This window comes from Rhinolophus ferrumequinum, chromosome 25 (genome assembly GCF_004115265.2).
Source record: "Rhinolophus ferrumequinum isolate MPI-CBG mRhiFer1 chromosome 25, mRhiFer1_v1.p, whole genome shotgun sequence".
NCBI lineage: Eukaryota > Metazoa > Chordata > Mammalia > Chiroptera > Rhinolophidae > Rhinolophus > Rhinolophus ferrumequinum.
Window position 1 is genome coordinate 3,035,419 of NC_046308.1, and position 26,309 is coordinate 3,061,727.

A 26,309-nucleotide genomic window follows, 5' to 3' on the forward strand; every position below is an offset into this window, starting at 1 on the left:
GTGCAAGTGGGCACTTTGACCAATGTTGCTCAAGCAGTAGTTTGCCGTAATCAGACGTGTCTGGACGCTGATGGGAACCACTTTGAGCACCTCTGGTAATTGCAGAAGTCAAATGTGACTTGTATTCATCTTTTGTTATTGGTACATATTGAGTATTACAATCTTAATAGTGTTTTTTTTTCCCTTTCTTAAAATGTGTATACATATTTTTGGCACCCTCTGTATATATAATGGAATATTACTTGGCCATAAAAAATAATGAAATCTTGCTATTTACAACAACATGGATGGACCTAGAGAACATTATGCTAAGTGAAATAAGTCAGACAGCGAAAGACAAATACCACATAATCTCATTTATATGTAGAAACTAAACACCAAAATAAATGAACAATCAAAACAGAATAGATACAGAGAACAAACTGGTGGCTGCCAAAGGAGAGGAGGGTTGGGGGATGTAGGAAGAGGGGGATGGATAAAGAAATACAAATTGGTAGGTACAAAATAGTCATGGGGATGTAAAGTACAGCACAGGGAATATGGTCAGTCATATTGTAATAACGATGTATGGTGCCAGGTGGGTCCTAGACTTACCAGAGGGATCACTGCATACGTTATATAAATGTCTAACCACTGTGCTGTACACCTAGAACTAATAGTATAATATTGATTGTCAAATGAAATTGAAAAATAAATTTTAAAAAATAATAAAAAAATTTTTATAAAAGAACGAGGGGGGTGCTGAACCTCTCCCCACGTCGCCAGTCACAGACACAGCTCCTTGTCATTTCCACTTCACAGTGTCACAGGTCTTTAGGAGCCTTTAAGCAGAGTCCACCAAGGCCACTGATGGGAAGATGGGCTGAAATCATCACAGCAACACTGCCTGGGTAACCCCGGGCATTGCAGCACTGACAGGGTGCTGGAGGGTTACTGTGTGTCAGGCTCAGTTTTGTTCTCGAGTTTCTTTGCCCTCCTGTCGGAACCACGCAGTCCAACGTCCTCTGCCCTCCAGGGAACAGGGCAGCCACAGATGTGCTTTGTGTCATTAAACATTAGGCATGCATCAGCTAGCAACTTGTTCGATAGTTAGTCCTCAGGTCCAGGGAGAGGGGGCTGGGCGTAGCAGCTCAGTGCCGCCCGAGACCTGGGTCCTCATCCAAACTCTTCCCCACATGACATCTGAATAAGTCGCTCCCCAACACCCGGGCTCAGAGGCGGCCTCTGTGAACCTGAGGGTACCTGAACTTTCCAGTTCTGACGTTCACCCATTCTATCTTTTAGATTTAGAACCAAGCTCTGAGTCCTCATGTATTTTTGACATTATATAGCTTTTCTGTGCCTCAAACTCCTCCATCTGTAAAATAAGAATAAACCGTTCATTCATGTATAATAACAAGTATTTATTTCTTGTCAACTAAGACCCAGGAGCTGTCCTAGGTGCTGAGCATGGAGCGATGAGCAACCTGGCCCCTACTCTTCTGGAACTGACAGTCTAATGGGGGAGGCAGACAAGCAAATGTGTAGACATACAGTGTGATATCAGGTGCAAGATGGGCTTGAAAGAAAAACAGAGCAAGCTAGGAGGACAGACAGTGGTGACAGAGGGTGTTATGTTAGAAGGGACAGGGAAGGCCTCTCTAGAGAGGCGACATTTGAGTAGAGACCAGAATGAAGTGAGAAAGTGAGCCATGAGGACATGCAGATGCCCGAAAGCAGAGGAAACAGAAAGTGCAAAGACCCTGAGACAGCCATGTTCTTGCCCTATTCAGGGGCCAAAAGAGGGCAAGTGAGCAACAAGGTGGCGAAGGCGCTGGATTTTACTCCACTAAGTACCATATTCTGCCGTACAATGTGCACCTGTGTTTTTGGCCCAAACTTTCAGGGGAAAAAAATCTTTCATTTTAATTTTTTAATTCAAATTTTTATTTGTTTACATTTAGGTACTTGTTTTTTGTGTTATAAAGGAATTTTAGAATTTATTTTTTTAACATATTACAGTACGAGAAATTTTATGTAACAAATAATTACAAAACACGAGAACAGATACAAGGTACAAGAAATGTTATGTACTGGAAACAAATTTATGATATTTATGCATCCTAGAAGGCCAAGAACTCTTCATTGTTGCAAGTTCGTTATAAGTTCAACAAAACCGATTATGGAATTCCGGGGTATTATTTTGCATATGGATATCGTTATTGATTTCTAGAGTTACACTTTTAACTCATAAGCATAAATAAAAGAATTAAAATTAGTACTACCCAGGTGTAATGAGCATCCTTATTTTTCCCTCACAAATTTGGGCAAAAAAAGTGCACATTATACCCAGCAAAATACAGTAAGTAAGAGGAGCTATGAGGAACTGGGAGCAAAGAAATGGCATAATAGGAAAATATTAACATAAGAGCCCTGGCAGGTATGGAAGAAGGGGAAACCATTTAGGGGCCAGCTAAGCCCATCAGTAGAGACATGACGGTGGTTCCAATGGGGGATGGGGGTTGATGGGGTAATGAGAAGTGGTCAGATTCAGGGGGTATCCTGAAGGTCGCCCCAGACAGGATTTGCTATTGGAATGGATTTGGATCTGAGAAAGAGGGAGAAATCGTGGGTGACTTCTGGGGCTTTGGCCTAAGAAACCAGAAGAATGGCCTGGCCATTCTGAGGTAAAGGAAGGAGAAGCAGATTTGGGGAAGAGAAAGGACATCCAAAGTTCAGTTTTGAAAATATTAATTTGAAATGCTTATTAGGCATTCACATGAAAATGTGAAGTCGGGAGCACAGGCAGAGAGGTGATGGAGTGAGGTTCAAGCTGAAGTATTTGGATTGTGCAAGCACTTACAGCACTTAAAGCCACGAGACGAATGATATCTCACACGTAAGCCTTGAGCGTGCCAACACTTAGACGTCATGAATAAAAGGGCCCCGTAAAGGACGATGAAGACATGGGGCCAGTGTGTTAAAAAGGAAAGCCACAGGAGAGAACGCGATCTCAGAAGGTAAGCGATGAAGGTACTTAGAAGAGAATGTCATTGAGCATCAGATGACTTCATTTATGTAACAAATGTAATTGTTTGTCACATGCATGAAACCAACTAAGGCGTGGACTGAAAGCTGGCTATTGGGATTGGCCATGCAGAAGACCCTGGGGAGCCTGACAAAGGGACTTCAGTGCAGCAGAAGGGGGCAATGCCTGCAGGACGTGGGCTCAAGTCAGCATGGGGTGTGGGGGAGGGCAATACCAACCACATTTGCAAGGAGGTAAAGGGGGGCGGGGAGATGGGACAATGGGTGACAACACCGGCTCTTAGTATTAAATGAGATATTCCACAAAAACCCTCCTTCAGCTAATGCCTGCCACATGCTAGGTGCTCAAAATTCACACATTTTATAATAACAGCATCACTGACTGCAACGGTGAAAGTAAATAAATACAGCTGCCACCCAGTACTTCACAGGATCCATTCTGAATTGGCTTCTATTGGCAGAGCGGTCAGACAGCGAGTGTTTTGTAAGTGCTGACCATATGTCCAGCTCTTCTGTGCAAACACAAGTTTTCCGAGAGTTTCCAGCTTGAATCGAGCAACCCATTAGCCTCATATTAGTGCCAAACTCACCAAATACCCACTCTGAGTGGGGAGACCGGAGCCAGAGAAGACATTAGTTGCCACTTGGAGCTTAAGACTAAAAGCAATCAGATAAAATCAGCACTTCCTGAGTGAGTCACTGATATAATACCGTATCATAATATGCCAATTCCCCTGGCCAAAATACCTGTTGTGCAACAAGAAGGTAAAAAAGAAAATAAGACAGCTCTGTCTACAGAGGGTTTGTGATCTGGTTACCAAAATAGGACATGGTGGGGGCGGGGGGTACCAACATATACGGAAGTGCACATTAATTTATTGCAAACTGTTGGCTATTTAGAAGGAATCCTTTTTCAGAATTAAAAAGTATAATCAGGGAAAGTTCCCTGGCCCAAAGGGGAAGATGGGTGAAGAATTCTCTCACATATTTATGACCTTCTTCTCTAACTGCAAAGGGGAAGATGGGTGAAGAATTCTCTGACATATTTATGACCTTCTTCTCTAACTGCATGGGGGGGGTGGGCGGGGTGGAGGAAGCAGTGTCCATCTTTAAAGATGAAACTTAAACATATGTAACATTTTACAATTTATGAAACACTGTGGTATCTGACATTCCCTGCTTCGTGTGGTAGGTTTCAGCAATGCACCCGATACCGTACCTTCACCCTGTGCCATAGGACTTTGCTATTCCCTTCACTAGGGACAAAAATCTACTTTCTTGTTTCAGTGATGCTGGGTTTGGGCAAAGGACTTGCTTTGTCCAGTAGAATTTTAGAAGAAAAAAAAAGTCACAATAAAACACTTACAACATAGTTAAAGGATTAGATTGCCCTCCTGATGTGAGCATCTTTGATGAGCTGAACCCCACTCATCTGAAGAACAATGGGAAAATGCTTGTGTTAGCATGGGACTAAGACACAGGAGCTATTTGTTACGTGGGAATGACTGACTGATGCATTCTGGGACAATGTGTCTCTGTTTTGAATCACAATCCACAGTAGAAAATACATCTCACAATATGACTGATACACAAAAAGTATACAAATAGAAACTAAAGCTGCATGAAAAAATACTTGGTCTCACCATGTTACTCTGAATTTTCTATTTTGTTCTATTCTATCACTTTGTTACCAAATGCTGGTGAGATCCCATAAAAATTGGCCCTTAATCTGAAAACTGCCCTTGAGCTTTGTGGGAAAGTTATTCTTTATCCCATTTTACAGATGTGGAAACGAAGGCTCAGTTAGGTCACCTGGCTGGTGCCAGATGTTCCAGGCTGTGTGTTCTGATCCAGCACTGTCCTGTTATGTTTCTTTTTTTTTTTTTTTTTTTGGCGGGGAGCCTAATAATAGCTGCAGTCACCACTGATCCCCTCTCTGGGTCCAGTTCATTCCTAGTTTTCACTTGAAGTGTTCTTAAAATAAGGGGTCTGGGTTAGTCTCTGTTTGATAAAAATCAGAGACCAAATCAGGTCAGCCAGCTACAACTCAGAGAAGCAGAGAGCTGAAGCGAGCCTTTCTCCCTCCCTCACCACACTGCAAATTAAAAACTTTCCTTAAACCCCAAAGAGAACTTGGCTGCAGAGCAACAAAGTAACTGGAATCTGTAGAAAGACACATGCCTGCAGGGGAAACAGAAGTTAAGCACTTGCTTCCCTGGGGCAGAAACCACTCGGTGCTACATGAGCTGGTAACAAAAATGCATGGGCAGGTGTGTACAGACTTGCCAGGGCCAAGTCCGGGCTAGTGGGAGTGGAAGGCCCCCAGTGGACTCCCTGTATTAGCACTGACCTCTCCACCTTCCTAGAAGGCGAGGCATTTCAGGACAAGCATGTTGCCTTATCGCACCTTCTGCAGCCCAGGGGCACGTGAGCATGGTACATGGTAGACATACAAGGACTGCGCTGGGTACAGGAGGGATGAGGTGGTCTCCTCACAAACAACACCCGGTAGCTGACAGGTCTTAAGAGCCCCCTACCCATCCCCCCTCACCAACACTGAAGGTCATTGCAAGCCCCCACTCCCCTAAGGGGACCCTAATTCAGCATTGCAAGCTCTGATCTTCATGCTTTGCACTCAGCTTCATTCACTGTTATCCATTCTTGGTCACGCAGGTCGGTCTGGCTCCCACAGTTGGACCACGGCTGAGATGTTTCATGTCCCCGTGTCACGGAGACAGTCAGCCCAGGCCCCGCCGCCCATCACTCCCTGACTGTCCAGGCCTCCCAGCAAGGGCCAATCTCGGGGCCAGTGTGGCCAGCAGGGAGCCCGCTGCCCTTCTCTTTCCCATTTCATCCTCAACACGCTTCGTTACACAATCTTCGAGTCCTGGCACTGAAAGAGGCCTCAGATATTGTCACATGGAGATGACCAGGGAGCACAAGTGCCAGTCTTAGAGAGCCAGTGGTGACAGGCAGTGGGGCCTGGGCAGGGCTCAGAGGACACAAGCAAATCTAAGCGTCCCCACTCACGTACAAGACACTGTCAAATACAGTGATGGGTGAAACACTGAGGTTTGCACGTTGCTGACAGGATGGCCAGGCCTGCCTGGCTGCCTTCAGTCCACCTGAACTACAGGAAGGGGCTGCCACTCTCCTGAATTTGAAACCCCAGACATCTTCACCACAGGACCCAGGGACACCCTCTCCCACCAGACCTCATGTCTCCCTCGTTCAATGGCACTAGTGCAGACAAGGCCCATGTGCGGCTTGTTGGGCCGCCTCTAGGGAGATATGATAAGATGCTGGTCTGCCCTTCTTCCACTAGGAGAGAAATGTCTGTCCCATCCACATTTGACAAGGCTTGATTCTACGCTTACAGACAAATGCTCCCGAAATTTCGCCCCTTAACAAAATGACACTGGCATATTAGGCCCAAGATGATGATTTGGTGTGAAGGTTGGTGTGTGCTTGTCTGTGGGATGTTTTCATTTCAGATTTCGTCCCTTGACTTGGGGGATTTTAAAAATGCTGCCAGCACTGGTTAGCTTAGGAGAAGACCCACACACTTGGGGTTCACCACCAGCACCCCCTCCAGGATGAGAGCCCCGCACATGGGCAACCTGCCTTCCTGCACCAGCTCTGCCCACAGACCCTGACCCTGGGAGAAGGTGCTGCCACTGGCACAGAGCCATCACTGGCACAGAGCCCAGGGCCACGCTCAGGTGTTTGGACATCGCACAGAAATTAGTCACACAAAAGAAAAATAGATGTTTGAGCAGGATAAGCGTATTCTTAGGGGAAAGAGAGATCTGCAGGGTTCGTGTTTTCCAAACATGTTGAAAATACGTGTGGAAATTTCTTTTTGGAAAGAAACTTTTCTATAACAGAATGCTGCGAATTGTGCACTCCAGTTACAAAACCGGAAGCTTCAAGAGTTATCCAGGCAACGGGAAAAGTAACTACAGCGGATGGCCCCACCACCCTCTGCTCCCAAGTCAGAATGAAGACAAGAGGGGCATTGAAAGGCCCGAGCTGAGAAGACCTGGCAGAACCACGACTTGCTCACTGCTGCCAGGAGAGGGCTGGACGTGTCCCCCCCCCCCCCCCGTGCTCTCAGGGAAGATTTGCAGACACCAGCACCCCGGGTCCGGCCAGGCTGTGCTGCGCAGAGGAAGGCTTCACACACAGCCACGCTTCTGCAGCACGGCAGTCCCCAGAATGCACCCTCCATCGACTCTTCGTCCTTTTCTGTGTGGCATGGGCTAAGGAGAGTCCTGAATGTAAAATCTGGTCTGAGCAGCCTGCGAAGTGGCCCCCGTGGTGCAAGTACAGTGGTTATTCCAGTAAACGACTCTGCTTTGTAACAATCTCTACTTAGGTTAGCAACAAATGAAAATAATTGCATCTCATACATTGTTCTACTCCTTCTCACCTATGACAGCTAATGTATCTAATACCTGTATAATAGAATTCAGTTCACCATACAATTCACCCATATCCTATTCGACTGGCCTGGGCAGAGCTTCAGGAGGCGCTGGTCGGAGGTTACTCAACAATCAAACCCCTTCCCATGCAGGGAGGTGACGTAAACTAAGAAGGTGGGTCTGTTGTGAATGACAGGAAAGTTGGAGACTATGGTAAACTTGAACAAGCCTCCCCAAACCACGCTCAAAGGGGACAGCTGCTAAAAGGGACAGGTGCCACTCATCTAAGCCCACCACAGCCATGCAGGGATGCGGGACTGTGTCAGAGATCTGGCGACTTTGCAAGACAACGGGAAACCCAGTTTGGATGAGTCAACTAAGTTTTGAATGTTGGTTATCTAAGTATATGTATTTTAAAGTACTTTTCTGGCCAAACACAGCGTATCTGGGAGTCTGTACCCACTGCAAGGCCAGTCATTTCACAACCTCTGGCCTCAGGCTGTCCTGATCTGTAGGGTATGATACCAGTGCAACCACATGGATGTGTTTTGTTTTGGGTGTTTTTTCCCGACAATATATCAAACTTTGAGGTCCATATCATGCCCTCATTAGCATCATACTCTTCAATCCTCACTAAAACTTTTCCTAGTTCCCCAGAATCTACCAGCAATAGAAAACAGATCTGTCCCATTTGCCACCACAAATCACAGTGACGGCTCAGGGGAGCTCTGTCTTAAGAAGGAATCTGGGCTCCAGCAGGAAAGGGATGCAGGGATTGACTAGTGATGTCTGCACAGGCACAAGCTAGGAAGTGGTGTCCTCTCGTGTGTTTTACTTTCTCTGCATTATTTATATCACATTGATGAAACCAGCATTCTTTTGTCCCGGGTGCTTGAGCAAAACCCCTTCAGAGCTGGGAAATCCTACAAGATTCTCAGGACTGTTCCTGTCACCCAAGGAGGCTGCCAAGAAAGGCACATGGAGACCCACCGCCCCAGCAGTGTCCTTCGGACACACAGCCGGTCTCAGCCCAGGGCTGGCTCCTGCTCTCACACAACTGTGTTCATTGGAAAAGAAGTCAGTGCGTGAGCCAAATATTTATTAAACGTTCAAAACACAGGACGTCAGGAACTTGTGGATGTATTTATCTCTCTGCTCTTCGGAACATATACCGTGGGGACTGGTATGGTTAAAATCTTTGATGGTGGGAAGTGCTCAGTTGTCCAGAGCGTTAAAAGATGACTTTGTTAGGGCAATCGCTTGGGGCTGAGGCCCTGAACTGTTAAAAGAGCTTGTTAAATCGGGCTTTAGAAGTGGGCAAAAAAACAAACAAACGGAAAATACCACGTTTCAAAGAGGGGGCTACAGGGAGGAAGAACAACACTGCAGGGAGGGAGGCAAGTCAAAAGAAGCACTTTGAAATCTGAGGTTTTCTTTTAGTGTTTCAAGTTAAACCTTAAATATTTCAATGGAAAACTAATCCAAGAGTGGTTGAGAAGATGTAATCAATAAAGAAGGACTAATGACTAGAAACGGCCTTTTCCTGCTGGAAGCCCATCCCTCTTGAAAACGGAATGCAAGAGATAAGAGCCCATTTGTTTAGCAGACAACTGACTGTGTATTCCACGGTGTCCACTCTCCAAGAAATCTTTCTCCACTGTTTCCAGCTGAGACAGAATTTATATTTCCACAAGCTGCAAAAGACAGCATTACTGTCTGAAAGACCATGTCAGCCTTTAATAAAGCACTAATAAATTGCTTAAGCTAAATTCCCTGCAAATCTGGGGGGAAACATGTGAGAATCTCAGAAGGCTTCTCTCATCTCTGCCCGTCTTCATTGTGGTATGTATGTCCACTAGCTCCCAACACGAGTGAATTTCTCTCTAGACATCTAAAAGGCTTAAGAGGAAAAGAGGACATGTTATCGTTGGAAGATAATCTCAGGATGACATGGGAGAGACCCCACACACACACTATAGGAATTTTAAGTCTCCTTTTCCCTAGTTTCTGAGTTCCCTAGGTCCTTACCTTAATCACCTCTTAAATCAGCTTTTTTATCTTAAACAGAAGATTGTTCCTAGCCTGAATCATAGGAAGTCCCCTGCCCCCTGCTAGAGGCTGTTCTGGGCCCAGCTCCTGGGTAAACATACCACCTGAATGACTGGTTAAACCAGAGAGAAAGGCCACAGGTTCCATGAAGCTAAACAGCCTCTCCATCACACAGCCACCTTGCGTCATGGCTTTGGGTCCTGCTTCTTGGGCCAACACTTTTAACTCTGTTTAAGCAAAATCTATCTCTTCTCATCTAGGGGCCGATGGAATAAAAATGATACCCCAGCAAGACTTCCAGTACATCCCGTCCAAAGAGGTCAACACCGTCTTCCACATGGATCCTGAGACCCCACCCCTCATCTAAGATCAGACAGGGCGAGAGTTCCGTGAACCCCCAATAGGCAGGGACAATGACCACATTAAGCAGGAAGCAGATACAGAATAAGAGACCTCCTGTCCCTCAACTTCCAATAGACATTTTATGGGGATCATGCCTCTCAGGGAGAAATAAGGCCGGCAGTTAGAGACAGGAATTGGGTCCCCGAGATGCCTGAACGTGTCAGGTAACATTCCTGCTTGTCCAACATGACCTATGGAGAGTGACCACCCAGAAGACCTCCCTTCTCCACCCAAACCTTTCCCTTACTATAACCATCAACTACTATGCCGAAGCTAAAGGATACAAAATACCTGACTAGGTTACACCAGTCACTCACACCTGCACAGTAAAGGCCACAGAGACCTTCATCTCACCCTAGCCTCATTATACCCTCATTATAATATCATACATATGCCCGGAAGTTCATTCACATCATTCTAACAGACTGGATTCTGGGAGGGAACGTGCACAGTTTAAAAAGATGAGGTGATAGATGCCTGATCACTGCACTGTACACCTGAAGCTGAACAATAATGAATGCCAACTAAAATTTTATATAATTTTATATATTTTATATATGTGTGTATATATATATATATATATATATATATGTATATATATGTATGTATATACTTACAAGAAGCGAGTACAGCATTAGGAATAGAGACAGTGGAAATGTAATGGCTGTGTGCGATGTCAGAGGGATAGTGGATGGGGGAGAGGGGTTCACACAGTGTGAGGGATATAAATGATAAACGTCTAAGTATTACTTTGTCTTGTGCACCTGAAACTAATAAAAAAAATAAATAAAGATGAGGTGATAACCTCTTGTCAATCACAGGTGCCAATCAAGTGGTCCCACCCCTAGGGAGGAGTAGCCCACTCTGGAGAAAAGAAGATTAAAAACTCCAAGTCCTCACCAGTCAGCAGCTTTTGAGCCATGCCATTGCTCGGGCCCGCTCCTATCCCTTTGGAGTGTACTTTTGCTTCTAATAAACTGCTCTTTCACCATTGCCTTTTGGTGACTCACTCAATTCTTTGTTCGGGATACCAAGAACCTGGACATCACGCCGAGAAGGGTCTGTTTTCTGGTAACAAGGGTATGCTTGAAATAAGTCAATTTACAGATGATCACAGAATAAAGGTGGAGAAAGCTGATGTCCCTTTCTCCATCATCTTTGGAACAAGTAGCATGTATTTACAAACCTAGATTTAGACATAAAAATGAAAACCAAAAAGAGGAGGCTCAGAATGCTACATCTCCCAATCTATCAAACATGGAAAGTTTCAAAACCTTTCAAAACTATTTTTCTATAGAAATAGCCTTATAACACCGTATCAACAGAAGAAAGGGCAAAAACTGCATGACCACCTCAATAGACACACACAAAAAGCATTTGACAAAACCCACCATCCTTTCATGCTAAATATTCAACAAATGAGGAATAGAAGGGAAATTCTGCAACATGGTAAAAGGCAGATCGAGAAAACACTGCTGATATTATGCTTAATGGACAAAAAATGAATGTCTTCCCTCTAGGATCAGATGAGACAAAGATGTCCCTTCTCACTACTTCTAGTCAACATTTTACTGGAGATTCCAGCCAGGGCAACTCAGCAAGAAAAAGAAATGAGACATCCAGACTGGAGAAGAAGAAGTACATGATTGCTCTCTGCAGATGACACCATCTCATATATAACAAATCCTAGGAAATCCACTAAGGAAAAAAAAACACACAACTGTTACAGCTAATAAACGAGTCCAGCAAAGTTAGAGGGCACAAGATCAATAAGCAAAAACCAATGGTATGTCTACACACTAGCAGTGAACAATCTGAAAATGAAATTAAATAACCAACTCCATCTGAAATAGCACCAAAAAGAATAAGATATTCAGGGACAAAGTTAACAAAAGAACTGCCAAACTTAAATTATTATTGAAAGGAATTAAAGAAGACCGTATCCGTACAAACGCATCCCATGGTCATGATTGGAAGACTTAACATTGGTAAGACGGAATACTCCCCTATAAAAATTCCCAAATTCCGTTGCCATTTTGGCAGAAATTGACAAGCTGATTGTAACATGTACATGGAAAGTCAAGGGACCCAGAATAGTCAAAACAATCATGAAAAAGTATAACAAAGTTTGAAGAGTTAGACACCAAATTACAAAACTCACTGCAAAACTGTGGTGATCAAAACACTGGAAGATGAGACGCAAGAATAGGCTGGTGACCCTGCCCTATGAACTGTAATAAGGAGAGACACAGAGGTCATTGGATTAGAACTGAGATTGTATCACTAAAACCTCACATTTATGGTCAACTGATTTTTGAAAAAGATGCTAAGACAATTCAGTGGGGAAAGAATAGTGTTTTCAACAAACTGTGCTGGGTTAACTGGATAGCCATATGCAAAACAGGTGAATGTACACACTTACCTCATACAATATACAAAAAATTAACCCAAAATGGATCCTAGACCGAAATGTAAGAGCTAAAACTATAAAACTTTTAGAAGAAAATGTATGAGAAAGTTTTTGTAAATATGAACTGGGCAATGATCTCTGATGTACAACAGTAAAAATATAATTTGTATAAGAAAAAAATTGATATGTTGGATTTCACCAAAATTAAAAACATTCGCTCTTCAAAAAACTCTACAGGTCATGAAAGGACATACCACAGGCTGGAAGACAGTATTTTTCAATCACTTAACTGATAAAGCACTTGTAACCAAAAGAACTCTTAAATCTCAATAACTAAAAGCAAACAACCAAATTTTAAAAATATCTGAACTGCATTTCACCAAAGGTCTGTAGATGTGAGATATCACGTGAAATGATGCTCAAAATCATTAATGTTTAGGGGAATGCAAGTTAAAACCAAATGGCCAGAGGGTAAGGGGGTGGGGGGTGGGAGATGATGGTAAGGAAGATCAAATATATGGTGATGGAAGGAGAACTGACTCTAGGTGGTGAACACACAATGGGATTTATAGATGATGTAATACAGAATTGTTCACCTGAGATCTATGTACCTTTACTAACAATTATCACCCAATAAATTTAAAAAAATAATAATAAAGGTCATCTTTATCTCAAAAAAAAAAAACCAAATGGCATACTTGTACATACCTAATGGCTGAAATTAAAAAGACTGATCACACCAAGTGTTGACATGTAGATACTAGAACTCTCAAAATCTGTCCATTATACATTCTTAAATACAATGTAATGTAATTAACATAACATAACGTAACATAACATAATATAAATAATATAATATGAATGTAAAACAGTTTAGCTGTTTCTTAAAAGGTTAAACACACACTTACCATATGATTCAACTTTTCTATTCCTAAAGACATGAAAGCCCATATCCAGGCAAAAACCTATGTGAATGTTCAAACCAGCAATAGTTGTAATAGCCCCAAATTAGGAACAACTCAAATGTCCATCAACAGATGGATAAACTATGGTATGTCCATGCAATGGAATACTACGCACCAACAAAAACTGTGAACTACTGGGAAAGTTAATTATGCTGGGCGCAAGAAGCTAGCCAAAAACACACTTTCTATGATTCCATGTATATAAAACTCCAGAAAATGAAAATTAATCTTCAGTGACAGAGAGATAAGTGTTTGCCTGGGGGTGAGTGGTGAGGGACAGGAGAGAGGGATTCCAAAGGGGCCTAAAGAAAGTTTGGGGGTTAAGCATATGTTTATTATCTGGATTTCGGTAATGCAGAACTTGGCACATCAAATCTGTCTTCCTTAAATATGTGCAATTTGCTGTATGTCAGTTATACCTTACGAGCTGTGAAGGAGGGAGAGCGTAGTGTGTGAGGGCAGCCTGAACGCAATGTCTGCGTGCGTCGGTGCTCACGCGTAGGTGATCCAGTTCACTTCTACAGTTTGTTCAAATGATGTGAGTTGCTTCGGGAAACCAGTGAATTTGGATATGAAGCTGATACGTTCTGCCCGTCAGAGCTGCCAGAGTTTACTCTGGGACCAGGCACCGAAACATCAGCGAGGGTCCCCTTCCCACTACTGGTCACCAAGCACATGTGTTTCCAGGAGACACAGGCACGGGGCACATTCCCACACCCCCGGCCTTGGACCTGAGCGGGGCCTGCACGGGGAAGGGCAGACGAAGGGCTGCCGGGAGGAGGGAGGGAGCGCAGGGCGATGTTCACTGAGTGAGGGAAGCCGGGAGGCTGGCCGGTTTGCTCTGGCTCGTTCCAAGATTTCTCCGCATTATGTGGAAACAATCCCAGAACGTTCCTTCTTAATTAGAGATGCAAAAGCAGAAATGAACAAAAGATCTAATTCATCTCGAAATCACAGTGATGGTGACAGGAACAAAAGGTTGACAATGCGGCAATAGCTACGCTCCGGCCAACAGGAAGCATATGTCACATCTCCAACGAGAACGGAACAATAAAAGTCCAAACGACCGGCGTAAAGGAGGACAGAATGCGGCGGTAACAGCCACTCTGCCTGACACCTTCTTCTCAGCTCCCGGCTCCTGGCGACGGGCGAAGGGAAGGAAAGGCACGCCCACAGGTGCAATAACAGTTTCTCTGCAGGAATGTTTGCCGAGCATGGCTCAGAGGGAAGGACAGGGCCTCACACCTCTCTGGATCCCCTACATCTCTTTCCTAATAAAGTTGGGAGCAGTCTGAGAGCGTCCCTGGAGGCCCGTGGAGCCCACAGCAGACAGGACGCTTTCACGCAGGTCAGTGCAGAGACATCTGTGACCCCACGTCCTCCTGCTCCCCTGTGGGGTCCTCACAATGTCAACCCCATGTCACCTATAGGCACAACACAGGGCCCAGGGCCCAGTAGCCCCGGGCCAACTGTGTTTGCAGAGCTTTCCATGGGGTGACTTGGCAACATGTAAAGTGTAAAATCTTACATAAAAATCGAAATTTCCAGAAACATTTCGTTAAACGAGAGAAGAAATAGGAAGGAACGGCTTGTCCACTTTTTGGTACAATGAATTTGGACACGTGGTGGACTGGTGTTGATTCAAAATACACCGAGTACAGCCATTCAAGCCTCTCTGTGCCTCAGTTTCCTGAGCTGTAAAAGGGGGTGACACTTGCACTGACCTCATGGATGTTGTGTGGGTTCAATGCTGTCATGTACCCGAAACGAGCAAGACAGAGTCTGGCACAGCGGCCTGTGTGCTTTCGTTGGTACTGCTCGTGCCAGGGGGCCCTGGGGACAGGGACCTAAGTCAGACATGGAACCTGCCCTCAAGGACAAACACGTCAACATGCACGGAGTCCCTCACACGTGTATCTACATGGGGGCTGGAAACACAGAGGTGAGGACCCGTGGGGGTGCAGGCCGGCGGGGAGGAGGTGGCTGCACCCGGGGGAGGGACGCTGGGCAGAGGCAGGAGCACGGACGCAGGAAAAGATGTCAGAGCCTCACCGAGAAAGGCAGAAATCAGAGCAGGAGAGAAACCGAGTCCACGGGGTCATCATGGCTCCTTTCCATGCACGAGCCAATACAGCTCCCCTTTCTTGGCTTAAGACAGTTGGATTTGGGTTTCTATTACTTGCAACCAAAAGAAAAACAAAACAAAACAAAACTCACCACAGCAGGATTTCACCGCAGGCCCAGCAGATCCCAGCACCTGCCACACCTGTTCAACCCCGTTCTCTTGCTCAGTGACGTCAGCTCCAATGTGCGTCTCTACTGACCATGATCCAGATACACCCACCTTCCACCACCTTCTCTAAAAATCCAGCCACTTAAGGAAAGTTGGGCCTCACAGCCTTTTGCAGGGGCTGCCGATAACCCCATGACAGCGGCTGATGCCCTCCGCAGGTGACACTGGGCCCCGCTTAGGGACCGGCTCCCACACGTTGCTCAGCAGCAGCAGAAAACTTTTTATTTGTTCTGAAAGCACACCCACTACCTTCCCTTCCCCCTCACAGACCAAGTTTGGAAACAAGGTGCTTCCCCAGGGCAGAGGAGGCTTTGGGATGTGAATGCCCTTTTCAGAGCCCTTCAGGATCGCATTATTGCAAGTCCAGCGGATACCGGAAGGCTGGAAACTTAATTATTGCAGCCGAACACTGGAGGGGACCATCCTCAGGATCAGCAGGAGCTGACATTTCCTGCTCGCCACGCATGCCTGGGTCGTCCCAGGCTGACCCTGCATGGACAGCTTCTGGGGTTCTGGAGGCCACAGTTCATTGACAAGCAATACAGTGACCAACACACAGAAATGTGAGGCCATCCTTTGGTTGGAAAGAGAGCAGTTCAAAGATTAAATCGTAAGCACGACATGGGAATTGCATTTTTTTTTCCTTCCTCTGAAGACCTTTAAAGAAACGCAGCAAAGAAAAGAAAATTTGTTGTGGTGGGCAGCATTAAGGCCCCCCCAAAGATGTCCACGCCCTAATCCCCAGAACTTCCGAATCTATCACCTTACACAACGCAGTGGATTGAACTGTGGCCCCACATGACATGTCCAAGTTCTAGTCCCCGTGGTGTCATTTGGAAACAAGGTCTTTGCAGATGTTAATTAAGCCAAGGATCTTGAGATGAGATCTCTCCAAATTAGAGTGGCCCCTACATCCAATGACAGGTGCCCTGCAGGAGAAGACCACACAGAAACACCTGGGCGAGACCACACGCACACAGAGGCAGAGACTGGAGGCTGTGGCCAAAGGCCGAGGGGCGCCTGGGACCACCAGGAGCTGGGGGGACAGGGAGGAGCCTCCCGGTGAGCTTCTGAAGGTTGTGGAGCCCTGCTAACACCCTGACGTCAGACTGCTGGCCTTCAGATATTTGAGAGAAAACGTTTCTGTGGTTTGAAGCCACCGAGTGTGTGGCAACTTGTTACGGCAGCTCTAGGGAACTAACACACATGGCAGAGGGCTCTGCAGAGGTAACTGAGCTAAGCGTCCTGAGATGAGAGAGCGCTGTCCTGGCTTCTCCAGGTGGGCCTGCTGAGTCACCAAGGTCCTTGTTAGAAGGAGGCAGCGGGGTCAGAATCAGAGAAACCGACGTGATGATGGAACCAGAGCTCAGAGGGAGGGAGCTGAAGATGCTACCCTGCTGGCTTTGAAGACAGAGGAAAGGGCCCCAGCCAAGAAATGCAAGTGGCTTCCAGAAGCGGGAAAAGGCAAAGAAACAGGGTCTCTCCTAGAGTCTCCAGAAGAAACACGGCCCTGCTGACCCACGTTGGTCTCCTGACCTCCCCTGTCCTATAAGGGAATGAATGTGTGTTGCGTTAAGTGACTAAGTTCACGGTTATTTGTTATAGCAGCAAGAGGAAACTAACAGCCATGCCTCCCACGTGATGAGACTGAAAATGTGAGTCTCCTGCAAATTCAGAAAAAGTCCATTGTCAACCACTCCCTGATGGGAAAGCTATGGGAATGATCCTTTGCTACAAGCTCATAAGATACCCCTCCCCCAGGCCCCACAAAACCTCAGAGAACGGCAATCCAAAGGTGCAACAGAGGCTCTGGAGCCAGCCTGCCTGGCTGGACCCCTGCGCCCACATTCGCTGCTGGAGTGAGTTATTTCACCCGTCTATGTGCCCCTTCCGTACATATAAACTTAGAATCGTAGTGCTATCTACCTTAAAGATTTGTCGTGAAGAGGAAACTGGTCAAACTTTCTAATGTCCTTATCGTAATAGTACCTGTCGCTTAGGAAGTTTTCCGTAAATGTTACCTAATAATACTCATTAGTTGCACTGGAAGCTCCAAGAATTAGAATTCACACATGTTCCACTTCTACGGCGCCCAAAGCTCTTCATACGTCGCCCGCCACGTGTACATGCTTAGTTAGTGTTTGTGGGATACAAGCCTCCCCCTGCGAACAGAAGAAGGCTTGGACCACAGGACCGGGTCCCACCCCTCCATCCACATCTCCAACAACAGGAAAGTCGCTGGAAATATTCCAATTCAGACGAGGCAACCCAGCTGCTTGTTGCATCTTGGGGAGCCCCAGCATTCATTTGTCCATGCATCTGTTACTGGCAATATAGGCAACAAATATTTATTGAGCCCCCACTGTCTTCCTAAGATGCTGCTTAGGGCTGGGGACAGAGCGTTAACACGACAGAAGCATCAACACTGTAGCTAGACCTTACAATCAAGTGGAGGTTAAAGTACAGATGTGAATATGGAAGTTGATAAGTAAATATACCGATGTAGATACACAGATAGAGATGTAAAATGTATTGATACGTTATATACAAATCAAGTACCACATGACTTCCTGTAGACTTACACTCATTAAATCATCATTTCAAGCACCATGTTGGGGTTTTGATCAGACACAGATTTAACAAACAATAATTCAATTATATGCACATGAATAACTTTAGACTCCCATCCGACAACACCTCCATTGTAAGACGTAAAAAGGAAGAAGAAAGAGAGAAATGTACCTGATCTTCAGCTCCCCCCAAATCTAACTTACCTAGATTCCCTCCCACACACACACACAACATCCCCTTTAAAACTAAATCTTGCCCCCGGAAATTTGGCCACAGCTCAAATGCAAGGAGAATTTTTTTTTTTTTTAAATATCAACTGTCCTTTGAACTTTTTGAACACAGCTATTCTCCAAAGGGTTTCCAAGGATTACTTTGATTGGTGTAAGTTCCGCCTCCCACGTGGAATTTAGAACAAATGTCTACGAAAGGTACCTCTCCACTGTGTCACCATTATCTCATTTGACAGATAAGGACCCTCGTCTCAGAGATGTTAAGTGATTGGCCAAGGTCACCGAGGAGGAAGGTGGAGCCAGGATTTGAGTCCACGTCTTCGGTCTGAAAGTTAACCAATGGACTCCTAACCTCTGCATTCCTTTTCTTTACAGTAACGAGTGAGGTTGCTTCTCTTTTAACTTCCAAGGTTGGAGTCTAAAAAGCACAAATCTACTTTACCTTCCTCAGGATGGTCCTTGAAAGACTTCAAAAGAGCTGTCATGTCTCCCTCTTCACCCCACCAGAGCCTTTCCTTTTCATCGCCAGGCCAAACACTCACACTCCCTTTAATCATTTCTCCTGTGATTTGAGTTCAAGGGCCCTCAGGCCCCCGGACATCTTTTGACAGGACACGATCCAATTTCCTGTGTTCCTCTAATGGCCTAGAAACACACAGAATTCTCCACCAGAGTGACAGAGTGAGATCTGTGTCATCTGTAGCTTATTTTTCATATAGACCAGGATACAAAAAATATCTCTTTTCTCTGAAATCTGCTACCAGAAAACCAGCAGCACAAGTGTGATGAGAAATGCAAATGCCCCTCAGCCTGCGTGTGGGAGACAAGAGGGAGGGAGGGAGACTGTGGTGACCAGGGTCACCTTGTGCTCAGGGGTGGCCGCTAGTGACCTCCGGGGGGGGGGTCACAGGACACAAAGTGGGCCCAGGGCCATTTGACCTTGTGATTTTCATAAGAAGCTGCAAATCCAGATTTCTATGTGAATTTGCTACTTTGTACAGGATGGCAATAAATCACACACACACACACACACACACACACACACACACACACACACAGTGCTGTTAAGATGCATCCTCTACTTGTGTATGTTTTTTAACAGAGAAGTGGCTGTCAACTTAAAACCTGATGTGGCTCCCTCCCAATCCTTCCAGATTAGTCCAAGGTTCCAGGCTTTTACAATCAGTGATGTTCTCCGGTGCTTTCCCCCGAAAGTCAGACAATCCCAAGTCAAAATTAAAAGAAGCCAGTTCGTTTGTATGTCACATCTCCCTAAAGCCATACTTCCTCTGTGACCTAAACCTCAGAATTCCCAATGCACGAAGATCCCTGATGAAGCCTGCAAGATTCTCCCTGGGGAATCACATAGTGTTTTCTGCAAGGTGAAAAAGTGCCTGGGTGACAACTCCACAGATTAAGGGGGTCTCTCCCTGCGGTGCTAATGCCTGTGCCACGTGTTTGGGGACAGCCCTGGGTGACACCCAGGTGAGGCCAGTACCCAGCTCTGGGGCAACACTGTGCGTCTTAGTGTCGCAGCAAAACTGATGACAAATCTAGACACTAAAGCCATGACAAATGCTGCCCAGCCAATTAACGAATCCCCCTCAATGGGCCCAGGCCCGAGGATTGGCGACAGAGCCTGGGCTGCCCTAGAAAGGCTCACAGCAGCTCTGGGCTTGCTGATCCGCACACTCTGGCTCGTTCTTCGGAAGAGCAGGCCATCATGTGCTAGGAGAGAGCCTCATCTTCATGAGGCCACAAAAGTGACAGTTGAGAAAAAAAACTGTCTTCCGAAGCAATTCATCTGGCTGGGCAGGGGATATTTTTTAGTCCATTTCTATGAAGAGGAGAAAGCCAAGTACAAGGCAATAAGGGGACCCCTGAACTTGGACTTGCCTCTGTGGGGTAGAGGTTGGTCATCAGGACAGGCGAGTGGGGACCCACAGTAGCCTTAGGGAACTGCAGAGGGCGCCGTCGGTGAGCACCCTTGACGGCATAAGCACACAGACACCGTCTCCAGGTGCCGCCACCAGTGTCTCCCTTCTGGAATGGCCCGGGGACAGAAAACTCGTGCGTCAGGGCAGTGTCAGGCGTTCCCACTCTGTGCACAGGACCTTGTACGACTGGGCTCAGAGCTTTCCAAATGGAGGATGGAGGGGGTTCGATTTGTTTAATCACACCTGCCCGTGGAGTGCAAGGCAAGGCTGGCTGGACTGTGGAGCTGGTCCACATTCTGTCTCAAGAGGAGTCAGCGCTCCACGCCCGCTGAAGCCCGGTCTGGGTTTCCTAAGGATTGGTTTTGGTTTTTTAATTAGGCCTCACAAACACATCAATTCTGCTTTATCAAACCTACCTCTGGCTTGAAGAACAGACAGCCCCTTACACGTCACAAGAAGGAGAAATCGACCCCTCTCAGATCTTCCCTCCACAGGGAAAACCCAACCGGTTCTGCTGTGACACACAAGGGCTGAGACCAAGTTTCGTTTAACCTCTAAACCAGAGCCAGTGGAACGTGAGGACCGACAGAGCTCTCAGATTCCTGTATTTATCTAAATGAATGAATAGATAGAACCTGGGGGCTCTCCTAGCAACTGAAAGGAAGAAAGATGTCTCTAAAGATTTAAGTCCTGTCTCCCCGAGGTCTCTGCTGCAAAAGGAACTGCCAACCCGTCTGCCACAAAAAATAGAGGCTACACTTGGCGATTCAAACAGACCCCTGCAAAGAACATGAAAAAAACCATGGGCTGGTTCCTGGCTGAATCTGGGTCATAAATCCAGCTCTTTAGAAGGGAGAACTAGCAGAAACGTGCCGTGGCCAGATTTCCCAAACTGTGAGCTGTATCCCACTGGGAACAGTCAAGTTAGGTGGCACAGGGATGCACATGTTTTTAAACTTAGTGGTCATCAATTTTAATGTGTGTTAACAAAAAACTAGGACATCGAGCTCAGGGGCTGTACTGTCTCATAAGAGCATAAATCAGTATTTAAGTTTGAAAAAGTGAGGCATTTAAAGAAAACATTGAGTAGGTAATATTCTTTGGCACAGGAAGTTGGCAACAATTGAGAAGATGGCTGGTAGATTGATAAAAGTAAAGAAATAGTGTCCTGTAAGGAAAAGGAAGGGAAGGAAATCATCTCTGCTCAAGATGAAGGCTGGGGTCCCCATCCTGGGGCAGGAAGCAGCACCCCCTGCTCAGACTCGTCCCGCCCCCGGCGGGTCTGTGCTGTCAGTCACTCCCTCCCTCGTGTGGGCATCCTGACGCCAGCCCTTTGGAGCCTGGGATGCTGCTCCGTCACGGCCCGACCGTTCGGGCCGACAGAGGACTGGACGCCTGGGAGATGCTGTACCTTAACGACGTCTTCATCCGCAGACCTGCATTCCACAGACTCCGACACGTCCACCACAGAACCATCTTCTTGGACACCCACAACCTTGATGGGAACCGAAACAGCCTTTCCAGTGAGAACGGCCGTGTTCAGAATCTCCGTGTCCTACACGGGGGAGAAGAGGACATGTCAACAAGCAGGCTTACCCAGGGAGCGGTGGCACCCAGGGAGGGGGTGAGCAAGCGACCTGCTACCTCGGTGCTTATTCTGCAATGGAAAACACTGTCTGTCCCACAGGCACCTCTCACGCACAGCACAGCACACCAGCTCTTTTCCATAGTTGCCCAGTCTTGGCTCAAGCTCCACGGGGTAGGTGACTGCCTATTTTCAGAGCTTTTTAGCATGCTGAACACAGCCTTCATTTTAATTCCCCATTAAGAAAGACAACAGCACAAACAACAGATGAGAACTGTCACAGAATATGGCCCTCTGTCCTCCTAAACTGACCACCAGCGCCCTCCCCAAGTCCCCAAGTGTCCCGAGCGTCCCCTCCCAGCCCAGCTATCATTAAATGCTGACTTCATCTTGGTTTCTCTCTGCCTCTGGTGACCCCTCAGAGTTCTCTGAGTCTACCTTCACGATTTATCTCCAATCTGTCAATTCTGCCATCCCCACTCCCACCCCTTCCTCTCACTTGGACGACTACAACCGTTGGGTTTGACACTGGCTTGGCCTCTGTTTCAGTGAAGGTCGTGCGGTCCTGCAGTTACAGGAAACCTGAGTGCAGTGAAGTCACCAACGCGGGTTCATGTGCTTCTCACATAACCGGAATTCTGGAGGATCGTGGCTGCCATCTCTGGCCCCGTGACTCAGTGAGGTCAGAGCTCCATCTCTGCAGCTTTCCTGGCCACACCCTCAAGGTAGCAAGATGGCACCCAGCTGGCCAGCCACCCCCACCCTCCATCTAAGCAGGGCCGAGGCTGAGGGGGAAGAAGCACCCCCAGGGCACCAGCTACTTTTCATCGGGAAGTCCAAAGCTCGTCACATGGCCAGCCCACCTGCAAAAGCAGCTTCTACAGTGGCCTGGCCGTGGAGTAGGGGTTGTAAATAATGGAGTTTGTATAGTCCCCTACCAGCGTCTGCCACAAGTTACTTTGCCCTGGTCTGGCATAGAGGGCTCATACATGTGTTTACTGTATGGTGACCTTATCAAGATTTAACAGATCGATCTGTCCACAAAGCTTAGAACAGAACTGGGGCACAGTGAGCCACGAGAGCTGAATAACACAGCTATCACAGTGGATGCTCTGAAAAACTTGCTAAGCACATGAGAGGTAAAGAACTGCTGGAGACTGGAGGAGATGCTACTTCCACACCTGCCTGAAGAGTCTACTAGAGAAGAAGTCTGGACGACTGGGCAATGCAGCTCAGCCTGGGAGCCACCAAACACTCAACGACTGGCTCCACCAGAACTGACCCAAATGATAGTTATCCCAAGTGCTGCCTTCACAGCTGGAGTCCTGAGTCTCAGCTCAAGCACTGAGTCGGTCCTACACTAAATTCCTAAACCAGCCCCTCACCCTGCACCCCAAACTTGAAAAACAGGAAGCGATAGTCAGCCAACAACAACAATAATAATAATAATTATATATATAATAATATTATAGTGTTCTAAGTACTTTACATACAATTAGTGGTTTTTCTCAGCAAGCCTCCCAAGGTAAACACTAGTATTAGTCCCAGCTTATAGATTTGTTTTTCATTGCTATTAAACCTGCAAACATTAATAGGTACACGTCAATAGAAAACATCAACTTTGTAATGAATATTTGAAAACAACGCCAACCCAATCTAAAAAAAGATGAAAATAAGGTATTTTTAAAAAAACATATATCCTTTCCTCTGGATAGATTCTCCAGGAGAGAAAACTGAAAGAGCAAAAGTATAGTCCATGTTCCTGAGTGTTCCATTCTCACCAGGAAGGTGAAGTATATGTACAAGTACATTTCAGGCGTACGGCTAGGACAGGAAGCAAGAGGCACCGTGGAAGCCAGGATGGAAGCTCACCAAATAATGGTGTGGGTGTTGGAGTGGCCACAGTGCATCCCAAGAACAGACACTGCATCGTGGTCCAGACCAAAATGCCAAAGTCAACTCCTAATGCACTTGAAATATATCACCATGGGTTTTCCGTGTGATGGGCCGCTGTTAATTTTGCTGGATGTGTACCCATGAATATGGACCACTCATCCATCCTGCCTTTATAAAAAATGACAAATTTCATTGTTCCTTTGGGTATCGTCCCACTCTGCCATCCATAAATGTGGCTGGGACAGCGCTGACCCCAGGCCACCAAATCAGGCTTCACAGGTGAGCAAATGAACCAAATGTGGCCACCCAGCTATTCCAGCTCCATGTCTACAAGGGACACAAGTGAAGTCCCCCCCACACACACACAAAGGAGACCAGTGGCACAGACAGGAGAAAGGCCGATTCCTGGGAAAGATGTCTGGGCTCCTGAATCCAGCTACATCTGTGTCTGTTGTCTGAGGAAATTAGGATATATAAAATAAACTTAAGCCACTTTTAATTGTTTTTGTTTTTGTCACTTGCCACTGAAAGCCTTGACTAATATGCAGGAGAGTTGGCAACATGCTAGGCTCTAGGAAAAGAGAAAAGACTAAAGTAAAAATCAATTTCTACCCTATGGAAGCTCACAGCCTTCAAAGAAGACACGAGAATAATTTTCCCAAAATGAGTTTCAAGGTGGGTGACTTCATTTTCCATAACAACACATCAAAACTGATCCAAACTTGTGCTTCTATTTCAAATAACTTTGCAATTGTGTTTCCATGTGTGGCTGAGGCTTTTGCAACTGTGTTTCCATGTGTGGCTGGGTTTTTGCCACCACGGCTTCCAGTGTCCATCAACAACCTCGCAAAAACTCCCGAAGCAATTTCTACCTGCCTCTGGCACACTAAGAAAGCAATTTGCAGTGTTAAATATTGCATTTTAACCAGCAGTGCCAGAGACTGCTAAAAATTCACCATCTATCAAAATACAAGTCTCTTTATCCTGCTCCTATTTGTACCAGCTCTAAGTTTTATGTCTTGAAAGCATATTTATATTCCTTTATGAAGATGAGTTTCCATTAATGTTATATACAAGAATGGCCTCAGTGAAAATGACAGAGTAAGAACATCCAGAAATTCTCTTCTCCACAAAAGCCATGAGAAAAAAGTCAAAATCAACTTTTTCAGAAATCTGGAAGTAAAACAAAGCCTGGTGCAGCCAGGAGAACATTTATTCAAGAAAAATGGCTGACTCTTGGTAAAAACAGAGAACTCTGTGGTATTTTAACTTGACTTACTCTCATGCCCTGCTCTCCTGCGCTGCAGTAGCTTTGAAAAATAACAGCCCACATTCACAGTAAAAACCAGCAGTCTGAGAAGCACTGGAGAGGGCAGGCAGGGCTGGAGATCTTTCAAACCCTCATTCCCAAGGAATTGCCATTAGTTGACTTGTCTGGCAGTTCCCTGGAAGGTCCCACATGCAAGGCTGGCAGTAGTTGACCTGACTCTGAGCTTACCCTCTGTGAAAAACTTTTTCCCTAGAGATATTTGTTAAAAGCAATTGCTTATCATATGACCCAGTGGTTCCACTCATTGTGTGTGTGTGTGTGTGTGTGTGTCTTCAAGAGAAAACATACACCCACATAAAAACTTGTACAGCATTATTATTGATAACAGCCAAAGCAGAAACAACTTACGTGTCCATCAACTGATGAATACCGTGTTTCCCTGAAAAGAAGACCTAACCGGACCATCAGCTCTAATGCATCTTTTGGAGCAAAAATTAATATAAGACCCGGTCTTATATTGTATTGTATTATGTTATGTTATGTTACGTTATATTGTATTATGTTAGACCCGGTCTTATATTACAGTAAAATAAGACCAGGTCTTGTACTAATTTTTGCTCCAAAAGACACATTAGAGCTGATGGTCCGGCTGGGTCTTATTTTTGGGGAAACGTGGTAAAACACAGTCTATCCATACAATAGAATATTAAACAGACATAAAAAGGAATAAGGCACTGACACAGGCTACACTATGGATGAACCTCAGAAACAGGTGCAGTGAAAGAAGCCAGTCACCAACGGGCATGTATTATATGATTCCATTTCTATGAAATGTCCAGAATAAGCAAATCCACAGAGACAGGAAGTCGATTTGTGGTTGTGAAGGGACTGGAGGGTAAGAGGAGGACGAGAAGTGACTGGTACGTGTACACCATATAAAATAGGATACAGCAGGTAAAACAATGAATTGGATCCATATATTGGTTAAGAATAGGTGGAAGTCCTTCAGTTTCTTTACCTGTAAAATAGGGATTTTTTTTTTCCAAAGAATTTAAAAGAATGACATTAGATAAATAAGACATACCCACCAGTTCTCTTTTTAGGCATATTGTTTGGTCAAATTTCACAGTCCACTGGAATTTAGGTGTGGCCAAGTGACTTGACTTGGCCAATGAAACGTGAGTGAAATGATGTGCTCGCCTCCAGTCAGAAGCTCTGAGAACACGAGCCCCCATGTTCTCCCTTCTGTG

At 45.8% G+C, this 26,309-nt stretch overlaps 1 protein-coding gene across 2 annotated transcripts in view; it reads right to left on the reverse strand.

Annotated features, from left to right (window-relative positions):
* The window catches only part of TMEM132B (transmembrane protein 132B), a 274,830-nt gene that overhangs the window by 11,480 nt on the left and 237,041 nt on the right, over positions 1–26,309 (reverse strand). For both annotated transcript variants that reach the window (XM_033098164.1, XM_033098166.1), the window contains one exon: positions 21,720–21,863. In XM_033098164.1, coding sequence (XP_032954055.1) covers positions 21,720–21,863 — 144 coding nt within the window. The remainder of the gene's footprint in view (positions 1–21,719; positions 21,864–26,309) is intronic.